Consider the following 26,333-nt stretch of genomic DNA (forward strand, 5'->3'; position numbering starts at 1 on the left):
TGTCCAGCTCTTGTGATAACCAGAGTAGTTGCACACGACGGTCCCGGATCCACACTGCCATCCGTTTAGAAGTGATCTGGTGGTTTCTGCCTGTCGATCGTGGCTCAGAGCGCGACGCGCTGTGCGCCATTGTGGGCCGTCCTTAAAGCGGTAGTAACACTCCTTAATCTCTGTGAAGCCCGTAAAATTTTCACTGAAAGCCATCTGAATTTTCCGAATGGTTTCCAGCTGCCTGTCTCTAACAGTTTCTGAAAAAATTCTGATGGAACAAAGCCCAAATCATTCCGCCATTTCCTCGCAACGAAAAAACGACGAGAGGGGTGGAGCAGTGCTCACTCAAAGCCTGCCCACAGGCAAATGACGCAACCGACAGGCGTGAAAAAACTCATGCATGCGCACGAAGGTTCAAGCTTGGCTGACGTCAGAACATATGAATCAAATCCATATATTTTTTGCATAAAATAAAAAGGTCGGATACTTTTCTAACAGACCTCATATAATATAGAGATGGATGGATGGATGGATGGAAGGATGAGATTTATTGTCATTGTCATTACACAGACAAACAGCAATTAATCCACAATTATTACTTGTTTACCGTAAAAATGGCTCACATCAGAATTAAGACAACACATATACATTTGACATTGTTTATGTGCACTAAACTTGAAACAGTCCGTTATCCACTGCAACTGGAGTTGCGCCACCGCCAGCTTGGGGGCAACGGGGAAAACCGCGTAGCCCCCAGAAGGGAAAGGGGTGGTGTGAGCGGTGGCCGGGATGGAGTGTATGATGGGGGACAGGAGGTGAGGTAGAAGGGAAAGTGGGGCATGCTTCAGTCTTTGTCCATGTGTGAGTCTGTCTGTCCTTGTGTACTGGAGTAAGAGAGATAAGGAGGCAGCCAGTCTTCCCAAGGCCATAGAAATTCTTCTGGAGGATAAACAATGGGCATTTTATCCTTGACAGGCCGATAAGCCTGCTGTGTTTGTGGTTGAGCAGTGAAAAACACTTTTCCAGCTTCACATGAACAAAGCAAAACCTAATTATGAAAAATTTACCCGCCTCTGAAATCTTCTCCTGCAAGGCACACATTTGCTCCAAGTTGTTGTCCAATTTGCGTCTGAGTTCAAGGGTTAACGCAGTCTGAGAATGCATCACCTTGCCCCATTCATTAATCATGACGGACAAGTGAGAGGTCATGGTTTTGTTGGCAGCCACCTGGCCAATCTTCCGGTAGGTCAGGCCAGCACATAAGCCAATAAGTACCAGCCCTCCTACTATGAATCTAAATATGAATAAATCATCAACGTCCTCCACAGAGAAAGGTGGAAAGCATGCGACCCGCCAAGTCTCCCAGGCGTCGAGAACAAAAAAAAAAAAATGGTGTCAATAGCGTTCAGAGACCAGCTGATCAATTCCATGATTACTCCAATATAGTTTGAAGAATTCACAGCCTGGTGAAGTAGGGACTTTGAAGGTTGGAGCAGAGATAGAGGAGAGAGGAGGAGATGCAATCACCCTCGTCGGAGTCCCAAGCTGATAAACTGTGTTTGTGCATTCGTTTTGTTTGTGATCCTGGGAATTTACCCAGCAGCCCCTGCTGACTTATCAGTGCCTGACAGTGTAATCCAATGTGGCCGGGGCCGAGTCAATACTAAAAGTTAACGGTTAGTGGTCAATTCCACTTATTTTGTTTCGCAGTTTATCAGTTTAGCGTTCTAAAAGTTAACTTTTTCAGTTAGCATACTTATGGTTATTGAAGCTAACTTTTCAGATAGCTGTGCCCACCACTGCCTGCCCCATGCCCTATGTCTGCTGGGATAGGCTTCAGCCCCCCATGACCCTTGAGTGGAGTAAGTGGGAATTGAAAATAAATGAATGAACTTAACTGACTTGGACTTCAGACCCTCAGATGCAGGGGGTAAAAAGACTTTTGTGGTCCTTTCTGCAACAAAGAACCAAGTGACTAGCGTGCCTAATACCTTCAACCTATTTGTCTTACCGAAGCCAGTTTTTCCAAGTGGCCAAACAAATAACAGCAATGTGATTCTTTTTTTAACAATCTAAGATTAAAATATCTCAAATTTCACAAATGTTCAGTCTTGTCTTACAACAGGACTTGGTGTAGGTGAGGGATTGTCACCCAAATGGAGGAGGTGTTATTTCCCCAGATGATGCCATCTAGGGAAAAACTTCTATTTGCCTGTGTGAAGACACATTTTCTGAAAGGTAGAGCAAGCAAAAGATTGTGTATTTCTATGGAGCTTTGTCAACGGGACAGGGACACATATTACTGTTTGAAAAACATGGTTACACTTTAAAAGTTTTCTGAGAACAAGCTTTTATGCCTGCAACATTTTTTTTTTTTCCATGCTAGGGGCAACTATTTTATTAAGTCTCATGGAAATCGGTTCATTGATTTCTGAGCAATCAAGCCAACGAAGTGAGGAATGCAAACATGTGGAAGCACTCATAATACGTAAAAGACAGGCACAATAAAGCAAAGAACAGAGACGCTGTATAATGTGTGTATAATTTTAGAATCATACTGTTTCCTCATTTCAAAATATGACTTCAGCTGTTGTCTTTAAAATCAACTTGCACAGACATAAAGAGTGATTGATGTGTCCTCCAGCAATTTCCTACATTCTGCACATCTTACTGTTAAACATTTAACATTTTCTAAATTCAGGTTGGAGATATACTCTTATGTCATGATTTTATCCCATGACTAAGTGTAAAGTTCACACTTATTCATAGAAGTGCTTTGATGTCAAAGCACCTCTGCAGGTTAGGAAACTGTCAGGGAACTATTCCACGAGCTTAGTGCAGCGGATAAAAGAATATTTAGAGGGGAATCCTGCAAATGGTGATAAAAGCATCAAATTCGGCAGAATTACTCCTCAGACAATCCTCTTTTGAAAAAAAAACGATTGGCCACTTGAATTTTCTATCGGTGGTCAGGTAGGGGTCAATTGAAGAATTATACAGATGTCAAAATTAAAAGATGCTCCAATCATATTGGAAAATATTCCACATTATTTGCCTGATCATAAAGATTCCAAAAAGGTATTACTACAGTAGTTGGGTTAACACAGTTTTAAAAAGGAATAGTTTGGACCATGTATCATCCTTACTTATCACGTTACAGGGTAACTTATGTCACGTGTCATAGAATCCAATAGATAGACCTTGTTTGACCTTTACTTTGGAGACCAAGCATTCAACACTGTCAACACTATTCCATTTATTAATCCTATTAGCTCAACCAATTATTTGCATCACTTTTTACCAAAATTGGAGCAACTTTAACTTTTGACCCCTGTACAAAATGAAACTGACCTTTGTCACCATTCTTGCTGTTTTTATCCCATAACTCCATAGAATTCAGTCACAGATGGTCAAAACTGTACCTTTTTGGAATCTTTATGATCAGGCAAATAATGTGGAATATTTTTTAATATGACTGGAGCATCTTTTAATTTTGACCTCTGTGTAATTCTTCAATTGACCTCTACCTGACCACCAATTGAAAAGTCAAGTGGCCAATCGTTTTTTTTTCAAAAGAGGAGTGTCTAAGGAGTATTTCTGCTGAATTTGATGCTTTTATCACCATTTACATGATTGTTTCACTTATCTGCTGCACTATAACACATTGAGGAATTTGGGGTTTGCACTGCAGGACACTAAAGAGATTTTTTCCCTCCTTCTTTACTTTTATAGTGCTTAGAAATATCTAACAGCAAGCCTGGAGAGAGTGACATTAATACTGCATGACAGCACAGTCCAGAAGGACTGTAAAATGTTTGCCATTTAATGTACAGTTGCACGGCCTTTGGTCTGGTCACGGCAGACAGTGATGGGAATGGGAGAAGACTGTTGCCAAACTTATGTAGGCAGCTGGGAGCTCAGTTCAGTAATTCTTGGCCAGAGCCATTTCAAACATTTGCACAACCAACCCAACTGGAAAAATATCCACCCGTTGTTGTTATGGCAGTTGAAGAAGACGTATCTGCTCCCTGCAGCAGGGTGTCCTCTGTTAAAAACTGCAATCGTGGAAAATACGGAACAAATGAAAGGGGATGTTGAATTATGTTGTAGCCCCATCTTTTTGCACTTACTTGATTGTGGAGATGAGGGCGGACAAGTCTCCTCTCTTCTCCTCTCCTTTTTCTGTCCTGGGATGAGCTCCAGTTTAATTGGTGGATGCTGGTGTCTCTTGCAGTGGTTGTCAAGGGAAGATAAAGAGTTTTTCCTGGGGCATAAAGAAAGGGGAAAGCAGTGATAGAGGGCCCCTCTCCTGCAGCTCTGCTGGCTGCATTAGCCCTATGCTTTATAATTGTGTGAAGGGGCACTTCCAGTAGCTCCCTCATTACTCACTGGCATGGCCAGTCCCTAGCAGCTAGACACACCTTGTCCTCTAGCTCTTTCTGTCTCACTCATTTCAAGATGTCCCTCAGCTCCGTCACCCCCTCTCTCTCCCAGGGGCAAGCCTCCCCGTTGTTATTTGACCCAGCACTGCCATCAGCATATATCTCCTTCTCTTTTTTTACATCCTCCTTTCTCATACATTTGTCTATTTTACAGCATCAGCTGCATTCTTCTTTTGTTTGGCATGACTACAATATAGCCTGTTCAATCATGAGCCTTAAAGTGGTCATTTTGTGTCAACAGGATTTTCATCTACCTTTTCTATTTACATGTGGTCAGGATTTCAATTTGAACATCCTCAAAGTACCTTCCAGACATGCATATAGAAACACATTACATTTATTATTACATTTATATAGCACCAAATCACAACAAAGCTGCCTCAAGGTGCTTCACACAAGTAAGGTCTAACCTTACCAGCCCTTACAGCAAGCACACAGGTGACAGTGGTAAGGAAAAACTCCCTCTGATGATTTGAGGAAGAAACCTCAAGCAGACCAGACTCAAAGGGGTGACACACTGCTTAGGCCATGCTACAGCTGTAACAGTTACAAGGTTTTAACAAAGTTTAACACAGTTTTATAAAGTTTGGAAAAAACAAAACATCAGCTGCAACAAATTCATGCATGGGGTTCCACCATCAGTCCAGCGTCCCGCTGTCTACAGATGCCACTCTTGCGTATTTCCCTGATTCGGACAGAGAGAAAAAAAAAGCAGAATCAGTCAGCTGGAAAAAAACACACCTAAAGGTAGAATTCATTAACATTAAATCAAGACGAAAGCAGAGAAAATACTAAGGTGATCGCTGATTGCTAGCCCTAAGCTTCACTAACAGACCACAAATTTAAAATAAATTTTAGGCAGAGATCTGTTCCATTGCTAATAAATTGAATTTAAAAGGACACAGTATCAGTGGGTCATGGTGGTTGTGGTTGAAGTGGTGGTGATGTTGATGGGGTTTACAGATGACATCCATCAACTGTACATATACTGGACAAACCCTCCATGACTTCACCTATAGGTTTTCTGAAGAGACCCAGAAGAACCACTTTGAACATTACAAACTGCTGCTCTGGATGCTGCCATGTTTGTAGCACTGACTCTGCCTTTGTCCCAGCAACCCATAAATGGACAAAGAGGTGGAGCATGGTTGAGATGCTGTGTAACATGGGCAGGATGAATGAAGCCTCAACATACCCGTATTTTAGCATAAAACAAAATTAAAGCTAACAGAGTAGCCTCATTTCTGGGGTTTAATGAAATCCTATTTTTGGGACCTGGGCAGTGGTTTACATGACAGGTGGCTTGGGTGTGGTTACTAAAAATCATAACCATCATATTTTCTCTGTAATCATGGATTAAATGGACATCATCAAGCTACCTACAATTGCTAAAAGTGGTAATGCCACTAACACACAAAATAGAAAATAACATGAACATTTCAATCAACAGAAATAATGGAGCACAGACGTCTCAGTTTATCTGTTAGGACAGTTACCTACACAAAAAACATATTATTACAGATATGTCTCAAAAATTCTCAGAAAGGATAGACACGGTTGGTCCACAACAGCTAGCAGCCACAACTAGTGGCCCCTGCCATCAGAGTTCTGAACTTGGCCATTCCCTTAATTGATGTATATCTTTGTGGCTTTAAAGGTCTAATACTAGTGAGTTATAAAAAAATTTACCTTTTTCTTTTCTTTTTATTTTTTTTTTTATAGCGCCAAATCACAACAAACAGTTGCCCCAAGGCGCTTTATATTGTAAGGCAAGGCCATACAATAATTATGTAAAACCCCAACGGTCAAAACGACCCCCTGTGAGCAAGCACTTGGCTACAGTGGGAAGGAAAAACTCCCTTTTAACAGGAAGAAACCTCCAGCAGAACCAGGCTCAGGGAGGGGCAGTCTTCTGCTGGGACTGGTTGGGGCTGAGGGAGAGAACCAGGAAAAAGACATGCTGTGGAGGGGAGCAGAGATCGATCAATAATGATTAAATGCAGAATGGTGCATACAGAGCAAAAAGAGAAAGAAACAGTGCATCATGGGAACCCCCCAGCAGTCTACGTCTATAGCAGCATAACTAAGGGATGGTTCAGGGTCACCTGATCCAGCCCTAACTATAAGCTTTAGCAAAAAGGAAAGTTTTAAGCCTAATCTTAAAAGTAGAGAGGGTGTCTGTCTCCCTGATCTGAATTGGGAGCTGGTTCCACAGGAGAGGAGCCTGAAAGCTGAAGGCTCTGCCTCCCATTCTACTCTTACAAACCCTAGGAACTACAAGTAAGCCTGCAGTCTGAGAGCGAAGCGCTCTATTGGGGTGATATGGTACTACGAGGTCCTTAAGATAAGATGGGACCTGATTATTCAAAACCTTATAAGTAAGAAGAAGAATTTTAAATTCTATTCTAGAATTAACAGGAAGCCAATGAAGAGAGGCCAATATGGGTGAGATATGCTCTCTCCTTCTAGTCCCCGTCAGTACTCTAGCTGCAGCATTTTGAATTAACTGAAGGCTTTTTAGGGAACTTTTAGGACAACCTGATAATAATGAATTACAATAGTCCATCCTAGAGGAAATAAATGCATGAATTAGTTTTTCAGCATCACTCTGAGACAAGACCTTTCTGATTTTAGAGATATTGCGTAAATGCAAAAAAGCAGTCCTACATATTTGTTTAATATGCGCTTTGAATGACATATCCTGATCAAAAATGACTCCAAGATTTCTCACAGTATTACTAGAGGTCAGGGTAATGCCATCCACAGTAAGGATCTGGTTAGACACCATGTTTCTAAGATTTGTGGGGCCAAGTACAATAACTTCAGTTTTATTTGAGTTTAAAAGCAGGAAATTAGAGGTCATCCATGTCTTTATGTCTGTAAGACAATCCTGCAGTTTAGCTAATTGGTGTGTCCTCTGGCTTCATGGATAGATAAAGCTGGGTATCATCTGCGTAACAATGAAAATTTAAGCAATACCGTCTAATAATACTGCCTAAGGGAAGCATGTATAAAGTGAATAAAATTGGTCCTAGCACAGAACCTTGTGGAACTCCATAATTAACTTTAGTCTGTGAAGAAGATTCCCCATTTACATGAACAAATTGTAATCTTAGACAAATATGATTCAAACCACTGCAGCGCAGTGCCTTTAATACCTATGGCATGCTCTAATCTCTGTAATAAAATTTTATGGTCTCACACAGTTTTTGTATCAGGTATAAGCATGCTTATTTCTTCCATAAAGTTTTCAACATAGGCTTTTAAGGGAATCTGCCTGTGTGACAGAAGCCAGCAGGAGTCGCTGTGCATGTGGTAGTTGATCGACCTCACTCTCCAGACAGCCAAAGGATACTATGGCCACTCATACCAGAGCCCTGGGTTTTTAGCCTTCTGGTTAGAGAGGTCATCTCCCCTGCTGGAGATCGTGAGTTCGCATTCCAAAGGAAGTGAGTAGGAGGAGTCAATAACACAACACAATGCAGAGCAAAGCCACTACATCGACCTCACTCTCCAGACATCAAAAGGATACTCTGGCCACTCAGGTCAGAGCCTGGGTTGTAGCCATCTGGACAGAGCATCCGCTTCCCATGCCAACGATCATGAGTTCCCATCCAGACGGGAGCAAGTGGGAGGAGTCACAACAGAAACACAGAAAAGAGAGAGAGTACATGCCGCCATACGTGTTATTGTAGTTTGCCTCAAGCATCCATTCAAAGGAAATGCAACTTTGGCTAGTGGCTTCATTTTTGACGGCTGGAGGTTAGCGCTTAATGACATCACACCAGCGTGTACGGAGTTTCTGTATTACACATATTGGTGAGTTGAGACCACAAGGCAGCAGTTAGAGTGTGTTCAAAACATTTGCATTGCAATTGGTGCCATATTTTGAGTATTACATTGTAAGTGGTATTGTGTGGCATTACATACATATGTGTTATTTCAAGCACAGAGACACATAAAGGGGTGTACAGGCACCCATGCATAGAGGCAGGCAACACACACATATTTGCACTTAACACAGACTTAATGAACACACTCACCCCTCTGCCAGTGTTATATGTCCAATGGACTTCTATAATGTGATGTGTTTCTGGCATTGAAATCACAAACAGGAACAACTGAACCAAAGAAAAAGAAAACATTTCACCTTCAGCAGACTATTACATCATCTGCCAGTTTAGTGCAGCAGATAAGTGAAACAATCAAGCAAATGGTGATAAAAGCATCAAATTTGGCAGAAATACTCCTTAGACACTCCTCTTTTGAAAAAAAAAAAATGATTGGCCACTTGACTTTTCAATCTGTGGTCAGGTAGGGGTCAATTGAAGAATTACACAGAGGTCAAAATTAAAAGATGCGCCAGTCATATTGAAAAATATTCCACATTATTTGCCTGATCATAAAGATTCCAAAAAGGTATAGTTTGGACTATCTGTGACTGAATTCTATGGAGTTATGGGATGAAAACAGCAAGAATGGTGACAAAGATCAGTTTCATTTTGTACAGGGGTCAAAAGTTAAAGCTGCTCCAATTTTGGTAAAAAGTGATGCAAATTATTGGTTGAGCTAATAAGATTAATAAATGGAATAGTGTTGACAGTGTTGAATGTTTGGTCTCCAAAGTAAAGGTCAAACAAGGTTTATGTCTATTGGATACTGTTGTGTGGGCCGCTGAAGAGGAGGTACTGCTGGCCCACCACCACCAGAGGGCGCCCTGCTTGGAGTGCGGGCTCCAGGCACGAGAGGGCGCCAGACCTAGAAGAAGTGACAGCTGTCATTCATCCCCTGCACCAGCTGTCACTCGTTCATCATCATCACACCATAAAAGCCGGACTGCAACTCCACCTCCTTGCCGACAAATCGACTACCAATACCAAGGTAATTTCTCTGCTGCCTGACACTGTGTGTGTTTAACCTGAACTTCTATTTGCAGCCGTTTTCCTGGAGTGTTTCCTTATCTGGAGGATTGGCGTTTGGTGTGACAGCGACGGCTTCGCCTCACACCCCATCTCAGATAAGTGGTTGACCAGGAGCTGCACGAGTGTGTGTGATTTGGAGGTGGAGGTGCTCCCTCCTAACTGTGTTTGGACTGTGAATTACTGAGTGTGCGGACTCACACTCACACATCATATCTTTGCTTTCTGCCAGCAGTACCAGGGTCGACAGCCGAAGACAGAGGCCACCTGGGGACTCGGGACTTGGCGGCTCCGGTGTTCTTCAGACCGTTGGTGGTGGAAGCCGTGTGGGACGTGGCTTCTCTCTCGTCAGGGGTCTTCTATCTTCGAGCCTGCCTACACGTCACCTGGTGTTTATTGACTGTGAAAATTACTGTACATTAAATTGTTACCTTTTGGCTTACTCATTGTCCGTTCATTTGCGCCCCCTGTTGTGGGTCCGTGCTACGACACCTTCCCAACAGGATACTATGACATGTGACATATGTTACCTCGTAACGTGATAAGTAAGGATGATACATGGTCCAAACTATTCCTTTTTAAAACCGTGTTAACTCAACTATTAATTTGCATCACTTTTTACCAAAATTGGAGCACTTTAACTTTTGACCCCTGTACAAAATGAAACTGACCTTTGTCACCATTCTTGCTGTTTTTATCCCATAACTCCATAGAATTCAGTCACAGATAGTCCAAACTATACCTTTTTGGAATCTTTATGATCGGGCAAATAATGTGGAATATTTTTCAATATGACTGGAGCATCTTTTAATTTTGACCTCTGTGTAATTCTTCAATTGACCTCTACCTGACCACCGATTGAAAATTCAAGTGGCCAATCAGTTTTTTCAAAAGAGGATTGTCTGAGGAGTATTTCTGCCGAATTTGATGCTTTTATCACCATTTGCAGGATTCCCCTCTAAATATTCTCTTATCCGCTGCACTAGTTTATATGGAGCCAAATTGTATAGACAGCCAAATAAAAATGCTACTGCATGTGTATAATATACAAATTGTTCATGGTTTGATTAAATCATGTGCACAGCAAGAAAATTATATCATTTTGGCACCACATGCAGTCAAGACAATGGAAAAGGTAAAGTGATTCACATGCATGTTTCTCTACAACCAAACCAAATGTGTTCTGTGCTCAGTAAATGCATTTCCATGTTTATTATTATCCACATACATGCCCAGGAAAAAAAAAACATCTCTCACCCTCTGTGCACTCAGAAGGCACAGTGCAGAATCTTATCATGTGCACCTGAAGCATTCTGAGTGCTTCATAAAATGTGGCTTTATTTTATAATTATTTCTCTCTCACTGAAGCAGTGTCTCAACTACAGATGGGACAAGTTGTGCAGCAGTGCACAACGTCCGCTCCTCCTTTGCTGCCTAGACAGAGGCCCACACTGCATTTTTTTTTTTTTTTTTTTGCAATACACTCCCGCATCACAGTGTTGTTGAGAGGGCACTATCACATATTATGACTGTGTAGCGTGTGGCCAGTTCAATGGCTAAATGCACCTCAACGACTGAACACAAAATGTCAAAGCCATACCATCCTGAGACACAGATGGCATGGCTACATCCTGCACCTCCTTGCTGAATGTCCAGCTTGAGACAACCTAGACTTTGATCTTGATTGGTCTGGCTAGAAATGGCCAAGAGGGACCTCTTGCACCCACAGGTTGAATGTCATAGCCCAGGATCTCAGTATAACTAACATTATACTGGCATTAGCAGCTGGCACAGGATAGTCCAAGACAGAATGTGGTTTAAACCTTGTCAGCTCTATCAACTAATAGTAAAAAATAAGAATATGAATTTTATATACTGTACATAGTGCGTTAACACTAACAAGGTGCTTCACAACCTTTTCATCAAAAAAACACACTATCACTAGTTAAAAATTTAAATAATTAATAAAATGTATCAAAATAGAATTAAAACAGTCAACAATAAACATGTCCCATCATCAACAATTGTCGGTAGCTGAGAAAAGGTGTGCTTTTAGTCTTGATTTTGAATTTAAAAATTTCAGTTGAATTTGCATGCCTAATCTCCAACAGTTTGTTCAACAGCAAAGATGCATGACATGCAAAAGCAGCTGTTTTCTTCAGAACCTAAGGAACATGCAGCAGGCCAACCCCCAATGTGGCTAAATCACATAGTATCAGTGTTGGGACTAACGGTGTTAAAATATAACGCCGTTACTTTATCAGTAATGGAGTAATCTATCTAATTACTTAGGTCGTGTTCACAATGCCGTTATAGCTACTTAGAATGTAATGTGGCGCGTTAGTTTGAAGCTGTTTCATCGGCATTAAGCAGCAGCAGCGTCTTTCTCTCGGCTTCTGCTGTGGTGTGTGGAGCAGTGGTGGCGGCGATACGTGATCATGATTGGCTAAAGGAGGCAAGTGGGCGGGCATGCTGCTCACTCTGCTCTGATCTGTCCATCTAGTCGATGGACAGATCAGCTGTAGCTAAAGATGCTTTCTTCTCCTTTGAAGAAGACACTTCAGCAGCTGCTGAAAATCAAGTTGCTGACTATTTCAGGTCATCATTACAAGGAATGGAGACTTTGCAAGGATTTCCTCTTGTCAAGAGAATTTCCATAAGATATAATGCAGCCACTCCTTCAAGTGCACCTGTAGAGAGAGTGTTTAGTCTTGGAAAGATTGTATTTTCACCCAAGAGGAACAGGCTCTCTGACCAAAGATTTGAAAAGCTGCTTCTCTTGAGGTACAATCAGTGGTTCAAGGGTTAGTGTGTTGTAAACTGGTGTGCCTTTATGTTGTGCAATAAGAAAATACCATGTTGTTGTTTTTTTTGGGTCAATTCAATGTTGTTGTTAAGCACTTTTACAGTATGCTTGGGGCTCAATAACATTTTTTTTTACCTTTATTTTAAATATACTTGATATTTTGTTCAAATTGTTAAATTTTTCCACTGGATGATACTTATAAGCTCTCTGAAGCACATTTTTTTGTAATTGGTTACTTTGAAAATACTTGAAATAGCCTTCTGTCAGACAGTTAACAACACTAATATTTATTAGTTCTTGTTTTTATCATATGCTTAGTTTTGCACTGAGAGCTACCATTTCATTATTGTAGCTGAAGCACATTTTGTTAATTTATGAATATGAATACTGTTGATACTTTTAAGATTTTGTTTTACTGTTTTGCACTGAATACAATCTTTTATATATTTTCTGTCAATTGAGTTGATTGTTGAGTCTGTCAGACATATGCCTTTATTTTTAGAGAGAGTTCATTTTGTATTCTTGATTATTTTTGTGGTTGCAGTGTAGTAGTAATTCTGATAAAGTTTACATTACATATATTATTTGTCTCTCTCTTCATATTAATGAATGTACTGCATTATTTACATGTAATAATGGCAGAAAATCTCTTTTCTTTCCAGAACAACAATTTAATGTTATAGTTACTTTGTCAGGTAAATAGTTACTTTTATACTGTGGTAACTGAGTTACTAACTGAGTTACTTTTCGGGAGAAGTAACTTGTAACTATAACTAGTTACTTTTTTGATGCATGATTCCCAACACTGCATAGTATTAGGCAGTAGTAGTAGGCATATAGTACGGTGCACATTCATGCAAATCCGAATAAGTCAAGTGCAAGATGACCAAATAAGTAAGTAAGGAGTGGGACAAGGCAGATGAAACATCCTGTTCAAGAACACAGGCAGCTCACATTGAGTGAACCCAAGTCCACATATTGGCTCCTCCGACACGGAGACCCCACTTGGGTCTCATGTGGCTCTTCACTGTTCATCGAAAATCTGCTGTAATGTTTGAAGCTCACATTGCTGCTGAGGCTCAATGGCATTCAAACACAGGCAAGACAATGGAGGAAGAGTTCAGATGCAAAATGCATCTGAAATTTTCATATAAAATCGTGTGTTTTGCTACAGACTGACCAGAGCTTTGTAATTTTTCATGTGCTCTAGTGCAATCTAGGCCTCTTTATTTCCATGTGGAGGAACAGCTGTGTTCAATGTCAACAAGCTCTGTATCTTCTACATCCAACAATAGTTAGCTGTGTCCAGAAAACAAGGACTTGTGAGGTTCCAGCACCACAGGAGCACATATTAGGTCAGTTTGCTGCCTTCAAAGTGTGCAACATTTCAACACTTACAGCATTAACTGCAGTGAAATGGAGCTTCCTCACGTCGGTCTCATCATCATGTATGCTGCTTCAGCTACACAGTGTTCCAGCTTTTTACTCATCGTGCGGCATCTTTTGCTTTGCCGGGGGGCCACGTCACACCTTCTTTTGCTGAATGTTCTGCACGCTCAGCAGAACAGGACATCTGCAGACACCGAGTAATCCAGAACATTTTGTTCCTCTAAACCAGCAGCTATGAAATGTTATCTTCTTTCCCAAGAACATAGTCCCTGGATACTTTTGCACACAGAAAGGAACTGGGCATAGGTGAGCTTGAACGCCGGACATCTCTTGCTGTGAAGCAGAAGCACTCAGCACTGCACTCTAGAGGTGGGCGGATCGATCCTAATATTGATAATATCGATACCAACGCTGGTATTGATATTGAATGATCCTTATGTAAAAAGATCGATACTCAAGCTTTTTTTCTCTCCCGCATGCACTGACTGCTGCACACGCAGATTCATCAAAGTCTACTCCTTGTCTCTAAGAGCAGCACTGCGCTGTGTCACACAACACGGAGCAGCACACCTTCCCCCCTCTGGTTTTTTGTTGTTGCGCCGTCACGTGGCCCAGCGGCACCAGCCAACAGCCATGGAGGTAGGCTCAGCCTGGCCCGCCCACTCAGCGCTCTTCTCTACCTCAGGAGATTTTGTTTTAAGTTGTGTTGAGTGATATTTTTTAAACAAAAATGTTGATTGTGATAATAAAGTATTTTGTTGTCACATATAATGTTTGGCGAAATTCTACCCTAGGTCTTTTGGATCCTTTGGATCTATGAAGCTTAAATATGAAAAAGTATCGGTATCGGCGATACTGCGCCTGTATTTACTTGGTATCGGATCAATACCAAAATTCCCAGTATCGCCCACCTCCACTGCACTCTGTTGATCCACTCCAATATAGTGGACTTAAAAATAAAATAAAATTGTGAGTTGTCTGTGTTCTTGAGTAAAAGTTTGTTTTTGCTGTTTAAAGGTAGTCAGCTGTCTAGTGTTCATTACAGAAGCTGAATCAAGGCATTTGTACCTTTTTAATCATTGACAGCATATGGGCAATATGAAGGCTGCAAGGACAGTCACATTAATAAATACTGAGTGCACGATGAGATCTTCTTCACGGACTGATTGATATGGAGTGAGGACAGACAGCACGGGATGAGAGGCAATTAGATGACATAAATGGGATGCCTCGAGGGCCAATTTGTAACGCATACTTACAGCGTAAGTGCGAAATGATTGTATTGCATCGTGTCTCACATAGTATGATGTGAGGCAGTTTCCCCTGTGTGACTCAGTCCTTTATACAAATTGCTTGATTTGGGTTTTTCATGGTGGTGTATGCAATGTAAAATCATTTTGTGAGAAATAACCTGGGCTGTATACAGACTGGCAGCACATACACGTTGAAGTGATCATGAAAATGAGCAATGAAGAGTGGAACGGCACTTCTTCCAGATGACACACCAGTAGAGGCATTAAGATTAAACCAAACTAATTGATAAAAAAAATAAATAAAAAAATAAAAAAATCTGGGAAAGTGGGACAATACCTGAAGAACAAAGAAGTCTGCTCATACTGATTTTTTTTTTTAAGAATGAGTAATGTGCAGAGCTGTCCTAACTACAAAGGCATGAAGCTACTCAGTCACAGCATGAACTTATGGGAAAGAGTTGTGGATGTTAAGATGAAAAAAGAGGTGAAGATCTGTGAGCAGCAAAACAGTTTCATGTTGACAAAGAGGACAACAAATGTGATTTTTGCTTTGAAAGAAAAGGTCACATGTAGCTGAGTGTCTTTTGGATTTAGAGGTGTGCCAAGAGAAGAGCTGTGGCATTGTATGAGGAGGGCTGGAGTGACAAAAAAGTATGTGAGGGCGGTGCCGAATACGTACAAGGACAATATGACAGCAGTGAGATGTGAAGTAGGAATGACAGATGCATTCAAGATGAATGGTGGGATTGCATTAAAGACAAGTTTTGAGCCCTTTTTTGTTAGCAGTGGCAATGGATAGGTTGATGGATGAAATCAGACAGGAGCCTCCATAGATTGTTTGCAGATGACACTGTGGTCTGTCGTGAGAGTAGTTAGAGGATTGAGACTAACCCTGGGGAGGTGTTGTATGTTATGGAGAGAAGGGGAATGAAAGTTAGTCAGTGCATGTGTGTGAACAAGAGGGAGACCGGTGGAATAGTGAGGCCATAGTAGGGCCGATAATACCATATTTTCAAGAGAATCTTGCAAACTGCTTTGAGTACTTTTTCACATAGTCATGGAAAGAAACAGTTCATCTATTTTTTCGTAATATGTATGTCGTTTTATAATTTTTAAATATTATAATATTATTAAACTCTTAGATGTATATTTTTTGGGTTTGTTGCATGTTTTAATTATTATTTAATGGCATGAATGTCAAGCATGACCAGGGCAATCCATTAAGGGGTTCAGTGGCAGATAAGAATGTGTATGTCAATGTGATGACTTTGTGTCTCAAATTCTGCTGGTGCAGATGGTCCCAAATTCAACATGGTGCATCAAAATCTAACCTACCTATGTCACAGTAATTACAGTATAACTTCTTTGCAAACTATAAGGCAGAAGCACAGGTACACAGACACTCCGAGGACCTTTTGTTCTATGTGCCTGGCATGCCTGTGTTTACCAAGAAAGGAGGGAGCAGCTGATTGATATAGTGTATGAGAATAGACTCAGCATTTCATATGATAATCCTATAAATATCAGCATAACTGACAGGTGGCCATCACCTAGTATGTAGAAGATGGAGTGATAGGCCCATGAGTATTAAGAAAACAGTTGTTATTGACTTCAGCTTTGGACAACACTATTCAGAATCCCACAGCAACCACAGTCAAAGCATTATTTCAGGGAACTGTTGTCTTTATTTTGGAATTGGAAGTCCCAAATTGGAAGTCCCAAAAACCAGTTTTATTTGTTATCTATCGTCCACCTGGTCGTTACTGTGAGTTTCTCTGTGAATTTTCAGACCTTTTGTCTGACTTAGTGCTTAGCTCAGATAAGATAATTATAGTGGGCGATTTTAACATCCACACAGATGCTGAGAATGACAGCCTCAACACTGCATTTAATCTATTATTAGACTCTATTGGCTTTGCTCAAAAAGTAAATGAGTCCACCCACCACTTTAATCATATCTTAGATCTTGTTCTGACTTATGGTATGGAAATAGAAGACTTAACAGTATTCCCTGAAAACTCCCTTCTGTCTGATCATTTCTTAATAACATTTACATTTACTCTGATGGACTACCCAGCAGTAGGGAATAAGTTTCATTACACTAGAAGTCTTTCAGAAAGCGCTGTAACTAGGTTTAAGGATATGATTCCTTCTTTATGTTCTCTAATGCCATATAACAACACAGTGCAGAGTAGCTACCTAAACTCTGTAAGGGAGATAGAGTATCTCGTCAATAGTTTTACATCCTCATTGAAGACAACTTTGGATGCTGTAGCTCCTCTGAAAAAGAGAGCTTTAAATCAGAAGTGTCTGACTCCGTGGTATAACTCACAAACTCGTAGCTTAAAGCAGATAACCCGTAAGTTGGAGAGGAAATGGCGTCTCACTAATTTAGAAGATCTTCACTTAGCCTGGAAAAAGAGTCTGTTGCTCTATAAAAAAGCCCTCTGTAAAGCTAGGACATCTTTCTACTCATCACTAATTGAAGAAAATAAGAACAACCCCAGGTTTCTTTTCAGCACTGTAGCCAGGCTGACAAAGAGTCAGAGCTCTATTGAGCTGAGTATTCCATTCACGTTAACTAGTAATGACTTCATGACTTTCTTTGCTAACAAAATTTTAACTATTAGAGAAAAAATTACTCATAACCATCCCAAAGACGTATCGTTATCTTTGGCTGCTTTCAGTGATGCCGGTATTTGGTTAGACTCTTTCTCTCTGATTGTTCTGTCTGAGTTATTTTCATTAGTTACTTCATCCAAACCATCAACATGTTTATTAGACCCCATTCCTACCAGGCTGCTCAAGGAAGCCCTACCATTATTTAATGCTTCGATCTTAAATATGATCAATCTATCTTTGTTAGTTGGCTATGTACCACAGGCTTTTAAGGTGGCAGTAATTAAACCATTACTTAAAAAGCCATCACTTGACCCAGCTATCTTAGCTAATTATAGGCCAATCTCCAACCTTCCTTTTCTCTCAAAAATTCTTGAAAGGGTAGTTGTAAAACAGCTAACTGATCATCTGCAGAGGAATGGTCTATTTGAAGAGTTTCAGTCAGGTTTTAGAATTCATCATAGTACAGAAACAGCATTAGTGAAGGTTACAAATGATCTTCTTATGGCCTTGGACAGTGGACTCATCTCTGTGCTTGTTCTGTTAGACCTCAGTGCTGCTTTTGATACTGTTGACCATAAAATTTTATTACAGAGATTAGAGCATGCCATAGGTATTAAAGGCACTGCGCTGCGGTGGTTTGAATCATATTTGTCTAATAGATTACAATTTGTTCATGTAAATGGGGAATCTTCTTTACAGACTAAAGTTAATTATGGAGTTCCACAAGGTTCTGTGCTAGGACCAATTTTATTCACTTTATATATGCTTCCCTTAGGCAGTATTATTAGACGGTATTGCTTAAATTTTCATTGTTACGCAGATGATACCCAGCTTTATCTATCCATGAAGCCAGAGGACACACACCAATTAGCTAAACTGCAGGATTGTCTTACAGACATAAAGACATGGATGACCTCTAATTTCCTGCTTTTAAACTCAGATAAAACTGAAGTTATTGTACTTGGCCCCACAAATCTTAGAAACATGGTGTCTAACCAGATCCTTACTCTGGATGGCATTACCCTGACCTCTAGTAATACTGTGAGAAATCTTGGAGTCATTTTTGATCAGGATATGTCATTCAAAGCGCATATTAAACAAATATGTAGGACTGCTTTTTTGCATTTACGCAATATCTCTAAAATCAGAAAGGTCTTGTCTCAGAGTGATGCTGAAAAACTAATTCATGCATTTATTTCCTCTAGGCTGGACTATTGTAATTCATTATTATCAGGTTGTCCTAAAAGTTCCCTAAAAGCCTTCAGTTAATTCAAAATGCTGCAGCTAGAGTACTGACGGGGACTAGAAGGAGAGAGCATATCTCACCTATATTGGCCTCTCTTCATTGGCTTCCTGTTAATTCTAGAATAGAATTTAAAATTCTTCTTCTTACTTATAAGGTTTGAATAATCAGGTCCCATCTTATCTTAGGGACCTCGTAGTACCATATCACCCCAATAGAGCGCTTCGCTCTCAGACTGCAGGCTTACTTGTAGTTCCTAGGGTTTGTAAGAGTAGAATGGGAGGCAGAGCCTTCAGCTTTCAGGCTCCTCTCCTGTGGAACCAGCTCCCAATTCAGATCAGGGAGACAGACACCCTCTCTACTTTTAAGATTAGGCTTAAAACTTTCCTTTTTGCTAAAGCTTATAGTTAGGGCTGGATCAGGTGACCCTGAACCATCCCTTAGTTATGCTGCTATAGACGTAGACTGCTGGGGGGTTCCCATGATGCACTGTTTCTTTCTCTTTTTGCTCTGTATGCACCACTCTGCATTTAATCATTAGTGATCGATCTCTGCTCCCCTCCACAGCATGTCTTTTTCCTGGTTCTCTCCCTCAGCCCCAACCAGTCCCAGCAGAAGACTGCCCCTCCCTGAGCCTGGTTCTGCTGGAGGTTTCTTCCTGTTAAAAGGGAGTTTTTCCTTCCCACTGTAGCCAAGTGCTTGCTCACAGGGGGTCGTTTTGACCGTTGGGGTTTTACATAATTATTGTATGGCCTTGCCTTACAATATAAAGCGCCTTGGGGCAACTGTTTGTTGTGATTTGGCGCTATATAAAAAAAATTGATTGATTGATTGATTGATTTTCCAATATCCAGGTCCTAACCATGGATAAGGAGTGTGGAAACCTGTAAATGTAGACACATTGGTGAAGAGAGTCTCCAAGCTGCCAAAAGCATTTTCCAGCATCAAGCCAGCAGATCTAGTGCATAGCAAGAATAACTCTTTTTCCCCACAAGCAGAAATCATATGACTCAATTATACCAACCACAGCACTAAAGGACCACAGAAACCGTGCAGCCTATCAGGCTGAGATAATGTGAGACCAGGCAATGATTTCAAACCTTGAAACCAATAGTACTGCCAACTGAAGCTGGACAAAAAAAGGTGAAATGTGGCAGATAACATAGAGAACCTTTTCACCTATTGCAGCAAGCTGGGAAGAACTGACAAAGTGCTCCTGTAATGGAGCTGTGACACCTTGGCAATTTAGCCAGCGTATGCAGACTTGTGAAACATTTGGCAAAAATGAGGGCTACATTGATTAAGGTATGCAACTGTCACACCATGATGATTTACCCAGCATATGCTGACAGCCCATTAATCTATTTGATCGCTTTGGGTGAAGAGACTGTCTCAGACGAGCTGCTGAGCTCCAAAATAACGCATAGACAGTGGAGGCAGGGTGGACAAATTTTTAGGGGGGACCGTTCAGTCTGCGACACTGATACTCTAATCTGACTTCTTTTTTCAGTAACGTGTTCTCCAAGTCACTGTGTGTTACTATTATTTTTGTATTGTGGGTCAATCGCAGCATTGAAACCAGCCTGTGAGAAGGTGGAGGTCGGCGTTCAGTTGAACTGCCCACTTTGCCAACTTTCAGTGAGCTGTGAGCACAGAGCCATATCCACTGCACAGCAGCTCTGAGTTGAAAAACAGAGCTGAGGTTTTTCAAGCACATTTTTATGCTTTTTTTCTTTAAACTCTGTGCTGAAGGAAAGGTGATGTAACACGGGATAAACATACCACTGTCCCAGCTTTTTTGAAATGTGTTGCAGGCATCCATTTCAAAATTAGCAAATATTTGCACAAAACAAAGTTTATCAATTTGAACATTTAAATATCTTGTCTTTGTGGTGTATTCAATTGAATATAGGTTGAAGAGGATTTGCAAATCATTGTATTCTGTTTTTATTTACATTTTACACAACGTCCCAGCTTCATTGGAATTAGGGTTGTAAGTTCTATATGGGGGCAGCATGGTGGCTTAGTGGTTAGCGCTTTTGCCTAACAATGCGAAGGTCATTGGTTCGATTTCCGCCTGTGGTCTTTCTGTGTGGAGTTTGCATGTTCTCCCGGCATTTGCATGGGTTCTCTCTGGGCGCTCCGGCTTCTTAACTCGCTCCGTGAATATCAGTACGGTCACCTAATATGCATGCATGCATATTAGGTGACCGTACTGGAAGACCCAACCATGATTTCATGGCTGGGTCTTCCAGCATGACAATGACCCCAAACACACAGGCAGGGCAACTAAGGAGGGGTTCCGTAATGTCAAGACAGACTCATGAAAGAAAGTTGGTGGCATTCTTATGGAACCCAAAGTCATAAATGGAGAGTGCAAAAACGACACATAACTAATTTCAGTGGCCATCTTTGATTCCTTGTGACTTATTCCGTGACTTATTTCATTGGGCAATTTTCCCTAAGAATATATCCACAGGTGGAAACCAATATCAACACTGATCACAGTCGGGCCTGGTGTTTTGAGTTGGTCTGTGCACTTTCACTTTCTGAATAAACCATCTTTGTCAGTTGAATATTCAAAGGCTATGGTTTTAATAAAGGCCTGTACTGTTCTGTACCTACCTGTACCCTGATTAAACATTTACATGTTGGAATATCAGAGCTGTTGTGGATGATTATGCCATTTTCATGAGAACTTTTCAGAGAACCGGTACTTGTGATATAGAGCAGCATCAGAGAATTGGTACTTGTGATGTGTAGAGCAGCATCAGCAGTAGGCCTAGGCCGTAGCAATCTACTCAACCCCATTTAGCACCAGGACACTGACATAAAGATGGGTCAGATTTTGGCATGGACTAAATTCTGTAACCTTTTGACCTCTGGTGACCTACTTGTTGACCTAATTCGCATTGATTATATATCATGTGGAAGAGCATTTAAATACTGACATTTTGAGTGGTGGTTTGTTTGTGTTGATTGTCAGGGTTAGGAGATATTACCACATTTGTTTCCTCTGCCTGTTGCACAACATTAAAAATGCTTGTAGTAAGTGCCTCGGGAACAAGTTTTTTTAATGTTATCATACATTTTCCTGAAGTGGAGATCCATGGCTACTAGAAAATACACAGGAAGTAGACCCGTGGGAGGGCCGCATGGGGAGCCCATCAGCCAGTGGACGAGTAGGACTGTTTGGAGACAGTCAGAAAGATGTGATTGACATGGTTTGGAGATTGTAGGGTAAATCTGGAGAAGGATGCTAAGGATGGAGCAACGACACAAGAGGAGATAGTGAAATCACCAAAAATGAATCATGACATATTGTCAAAACGTATCCAGGATTGTTTGTTGTGAATGGTAGAGACACTTCAGAAGCTGCTGATGGAAAAGCTGTTGTGAGTGAAACTCATGTTAAAAGTGCGAGCCACTGTTGGACCTGTACTGTAAAACAGTACAAGTGGGAAGTGTTTTTTCATATACATATATAAATTTAACTTCTGTCCTGCTATTGATGACACTGCAATGTGCAGAGATGTGACATGAAAGGTTAAAAAAACTAACAAACATAAAATTACAACAAATTTGTTTTCTTCATATTATTGCTAACCATTCAGATGGAAGGCACCTACCTACCTACAGTGAGGAAAATAAGTATTTGAACAACCTGCGATTTTGCAAGTTCTCCCACTTAGAAATCATGGAGGGGTCTGAAATTTTCATCTTAGGTGCATGTCCACTGTGAGAGACATAATCTAAAAAAGAAAATCCGGAAATCACAATATATGATTTTTTAATAATTTATTTGTATGTTACTGCTGCAAATAAGTATTTGAACACCTACCAATCAGCAAGAATTCTGGCTCTCACAGATCTGTTAATTTTTCTTTAAGAAGCCCTCTTATTCTGCACTCTTTACCTGTATTAATTGCACCTGTTTGAACTTTTTACCTGTATAAAAGAGACCTGTTCACACACTCAATCAATCACACTCCAGCCTTTCCACCATAGCCAAGACCAAAGAGCTGTCTAAGGACACCAGGGACAAAACTGTAGACCTGCACAAGGCCGGGATGGACTACAGGACAACAGGCAAGCAGCTTGGTGGAAGACAACAACTGTTATGATTACGAGGGTAGGCTGAAAAGTTCTAAGGGTCATTATAATGCAGTTAATGCATTACTCCTTCATGGGGAGCCTTAGAACTTTTCAGCCTAACCTTATATTTATTAGAAAGTGGAAGAAACACAAGATGACTGTCAATCTCCCTCGGTCTGGGATTCCATGCAAGATGTCACTTTGTGGGGTAAGGATGATTCTGAGAAAGCTCAGAACTACACAGGAGGACCTGGTCAATGACCTGAAGAGAGCTGGGACCACAGTCACAAAGATTACATTAGTAACACATGATGCTGTCATGGTTTAAAATCCTGCAGGGCAGCAAGGTCCCCCTGCTCAAGCCAGCACATGTCCAGGCCCGTTTGAAGTTCACCAGTGACCATCTGGATGATCCAGAGGAGACATGGGAGAATGGGAGAAGGTCATGTGGTCAGATGAGACCAGAATAGAGGTGTTTGGAATCAACTCCACTTACCATGTTTAGAGGATGAGAACAACCGCAAGAAAACCATCCCAACCGTGAAACATGGGGGTGGAAACATCATACTCTGGGGGTGCGCTTCTGCAAAGGGGACAGGACGACTGCACCGTATTGAAGGGAGGATGAATGGAGTCATGTATTGCGAGATTTTGGCAAACAACCTTCTTCCCTCAGTAAGAGCATTGAAGATGGGTTGTGGCTGGGTCTTCCAGCATGACAATGACCCCAAACACACAGCCAGGGCAACTAAGGAGGGGCTCCGTAAGAAGCATTTCAAGGTCCTGGAGTGGCCTGGCCAGTCTCCAGACCTGAACCCAATAGAAAATCTTTGGAGGGAGCTGAAATTCCAAACCTGAAAGATTTGGAGAAGATCTGTATGGAGGAGTGGACCAAAATCCCTGCTGCAATGTGTGAAAACCTGGTGAAAAACTACAGGAAATGTTTGACTTCTGTAATTGCAAACAAAGGCTACTGTACCAAATATTAACATTGATTTTCACAGGTGTTCAAATACTTATTTGCAGCAGTAACATACAAATAAATTATTAAAATCATACATTGTGATTTCCGGATTTTTTTTTTTTTTTAGATTGTCTCTCACAGTGGACATGCACCTAAGATGAAAATTTCAGACCCCTCCAAAAATCGTAGGGTGTTCAAATACTTATTTTCCTCACTGTACCTGTGAGGAAAATATTAACCAGTTCAACCTGGAATCTTAACGCAAGCTGTACTGTTGAGATCATTTTCTGTTTCTCTTGCACTGATCACACCTCTGTCTGCTCATTTGTCTACAGAGGGAGGAACGTGTGAGGTGATTGCTGCCCACCGATGCTGTAACAAGAATCGTATCGAAGAGCGTTCTCAAACAGTCAAGTGCTCCTGTTTACCGGGAAAAGTGGCTGGAACAACGCGCAACAAACCCTCCTGTGTGGATGGTGAGCAAATCTCCTGTGTTTCAGCAATAGGTTGTGTTCATAATATGATGATTAATTATGTGGCTGACAGCTACTGTTCAAAGCAAATGTCATCAGATATGGGATATGCTTTAACCCATATATATTTTATTCCAAGTTTAATCTCAAAGTTGTGGACTGATTTTTGTGAAAACTGTTAGATGGGTGGAGCATGGGCCTAGGAAGAATCTATTAAGGTTTCATGCAGATCCAGAAAATGTTGTTCATTCCAATCAACATTGAATGATATTATATTTTTCATTTACTTTGTTAGGAAATAATGCATGAACCTCTGTTTAAAAAAAAAAAAAAATCATGCATACGGTTTAAATGTTTGATTTATAGGTTGTGGCTAACATCAATGAAATGGCTCTTGTGCCTTGGAGTGTTTTTTGTGGTTTGGTGAGTGTGCCTCTAATTCACTAGATATTTCTGATTTGGTGAAGAGATTTAACATTAAACAATAAATTGTCAATCAAACAAAGTCATTACCCATCTAGAAAAGCACTCTGAGTACATATACTCAACAAAAATATAAACGCAACACTTTTGGTTTTGCTCCCATTTTGTATGAGATGAACTCAAAGATCTAAAACTTTTTCCACATACACAATATCACCATTTCCCTCAAATATTGTTCACAAACCAGTCTAAATCTGTGATAGTGAGCACTTCTCCTTTGCTGAGATAATCCATCCCACCTCACAGGTGTGCCATATCAAGATGCTGATTAGACACCATGATTAGTGCACAGGTGTGCCTTAGACTGCCCACAATAAAAGGCCACTCTGAAAGGTGCAGTTTTGTTTTATTGGGGGGGATACCAGTCAGTATCTGTGTGACCACCATTTGCCTCATGCAGTGCAACACATCTCCTTCGCATAGAGTTGATCAGGTTGTCAATTGTGGCCTGTGGAATGTTGGTCCACTCCTCTTCAATGGCTGTGCGAAGTTGCTGGATATTGGCAGGAACTGGTACACGCTGTCGTATACGTTGGTCCAGAGCATCCCAAACATGCTCAATGGGTGACATGTCCGGTGAGTATGCCGGCCATGCAAGAACTGGGACATTTTCAGCTTCCAAGAATTGTGTACAGATCCTTGCAACATGGGGCCGTGCATTATGCTGCTGCAACATGAGGTGATGTTCTTGGATGTATGGCACAACAATGGGCCTCAGGATCTTGTCACGGTATCACTGTGCATTCAAAATTCCATCAATAAAATGCACCTGTGTTCTTCGTCTATAACAGACGCCTGCCCATAGCATAACCCCACCGCCACCATGGGCCACTCGATCCACAACATTGACATCAGAAAACCGCTCACCCACACGATGCCACACACGGTGTCTGCCATCTGCCCTGAACAGTGTGAACCGGGATTCATCTGTGAAGAGAACACCTCTCCAATGTGCCAAACACCAGTGAATGTGAGCATTTGCCCACTCAAGTCGGTTACGACGACGAACTGGAGTCAGGTCGAGACCCCGATAAGGACGACGAGCATGCAGATGAGCTTCCCTGAGACGGTTTCTGACAGTTTGTGCAGAAATTCTTTGGTTATGCAAACCGATTGTTTCAGCAGCTGTCCGAGTGGCTGGTCTCAGACGATCTTGGAGGTGAACATGCTGGATGTGGAGGTCCTGGGCTGGTGTGGTTACTCGTGGTCTGCGGTTGTGAGGCTGGTTGGATGTACTGCCAAATTCTCTGAAACGCCTTTGGAGACGGCTTATGGTAGAGAAATGAACATTCGATACACGAGCAACAGCTCTGGTTGACATTCCTGCTGTCAGCATGCCAATTGCACGCTCCCTCAAATCTTGCGACATCTGTGGCATTGTGCTGTGTGATAAAACTGCACCTTTCAGAGTGGCCTTTTATTGTGGGCAGTCTAAGGCAGACCTGTGCACTAATCATGGTGTCTAATCAGCATCTTGATATGGCACACCTGTGAGGTGGGATGGATTATCTCAACAAAGAAGTGCTCACTATCACAGATTTAGACTGGTTTGTGAACAATATTTGAGGGAAATGGTGATATTGTGTATGTGGAAAAAGTTTTAGATCTTTGAGTTCATCTCATACAAAATGGGAGCAAAACCAAAAGTGTTGC

At 41.2% G+C, this 26,333-nt stretch overlaps 1 protein-coding gene across 3 annotated transcripts in view; it reads left to right on the forward strand.

Moving 5' to 3' along the window:
• Window positions 1-26,333, forward strand: part of LOC117507330 (chemokine-like protein TAFA-1) — a 623,151-nt gene that overhangs the window by 474,158 nt on the left and 122,660 nt on the right. For all 3 annotated transcript variants that reach the window (XR_004559685.1, XR_004559684.1, XM_034167174.1), the window contains exon 3: window positions 24,060-24,200. Coding sequence is in view for 1 of the 3 variants with exons in the window: in XM_034167174.1 (XP_034023065.1) it covers window positions 24,060-24,200 (141 nt within the window). In the remaining 2 variants the exon portion in view is untranslated. The remainder of the gene's footprint in view (window positions 1-24,059; window positions 24,201-26,333) is intronic.

The sequence above is a fragment of the Thalassophryne amazonica genome, chromosome 3 (genome assembly GCF_902500255.1).
Source record: "Thalassophryne amazonica chromosome 3, fThaAma1.1, whole genome shotgun sequence".
Taxonomy (NCBI): Eukaryota; Metazoa; Chordata; class Actinopteri; order Batrachoidiformes; family Batrachoididae; genus Thalassophryne; species Thalassophryne amazonica.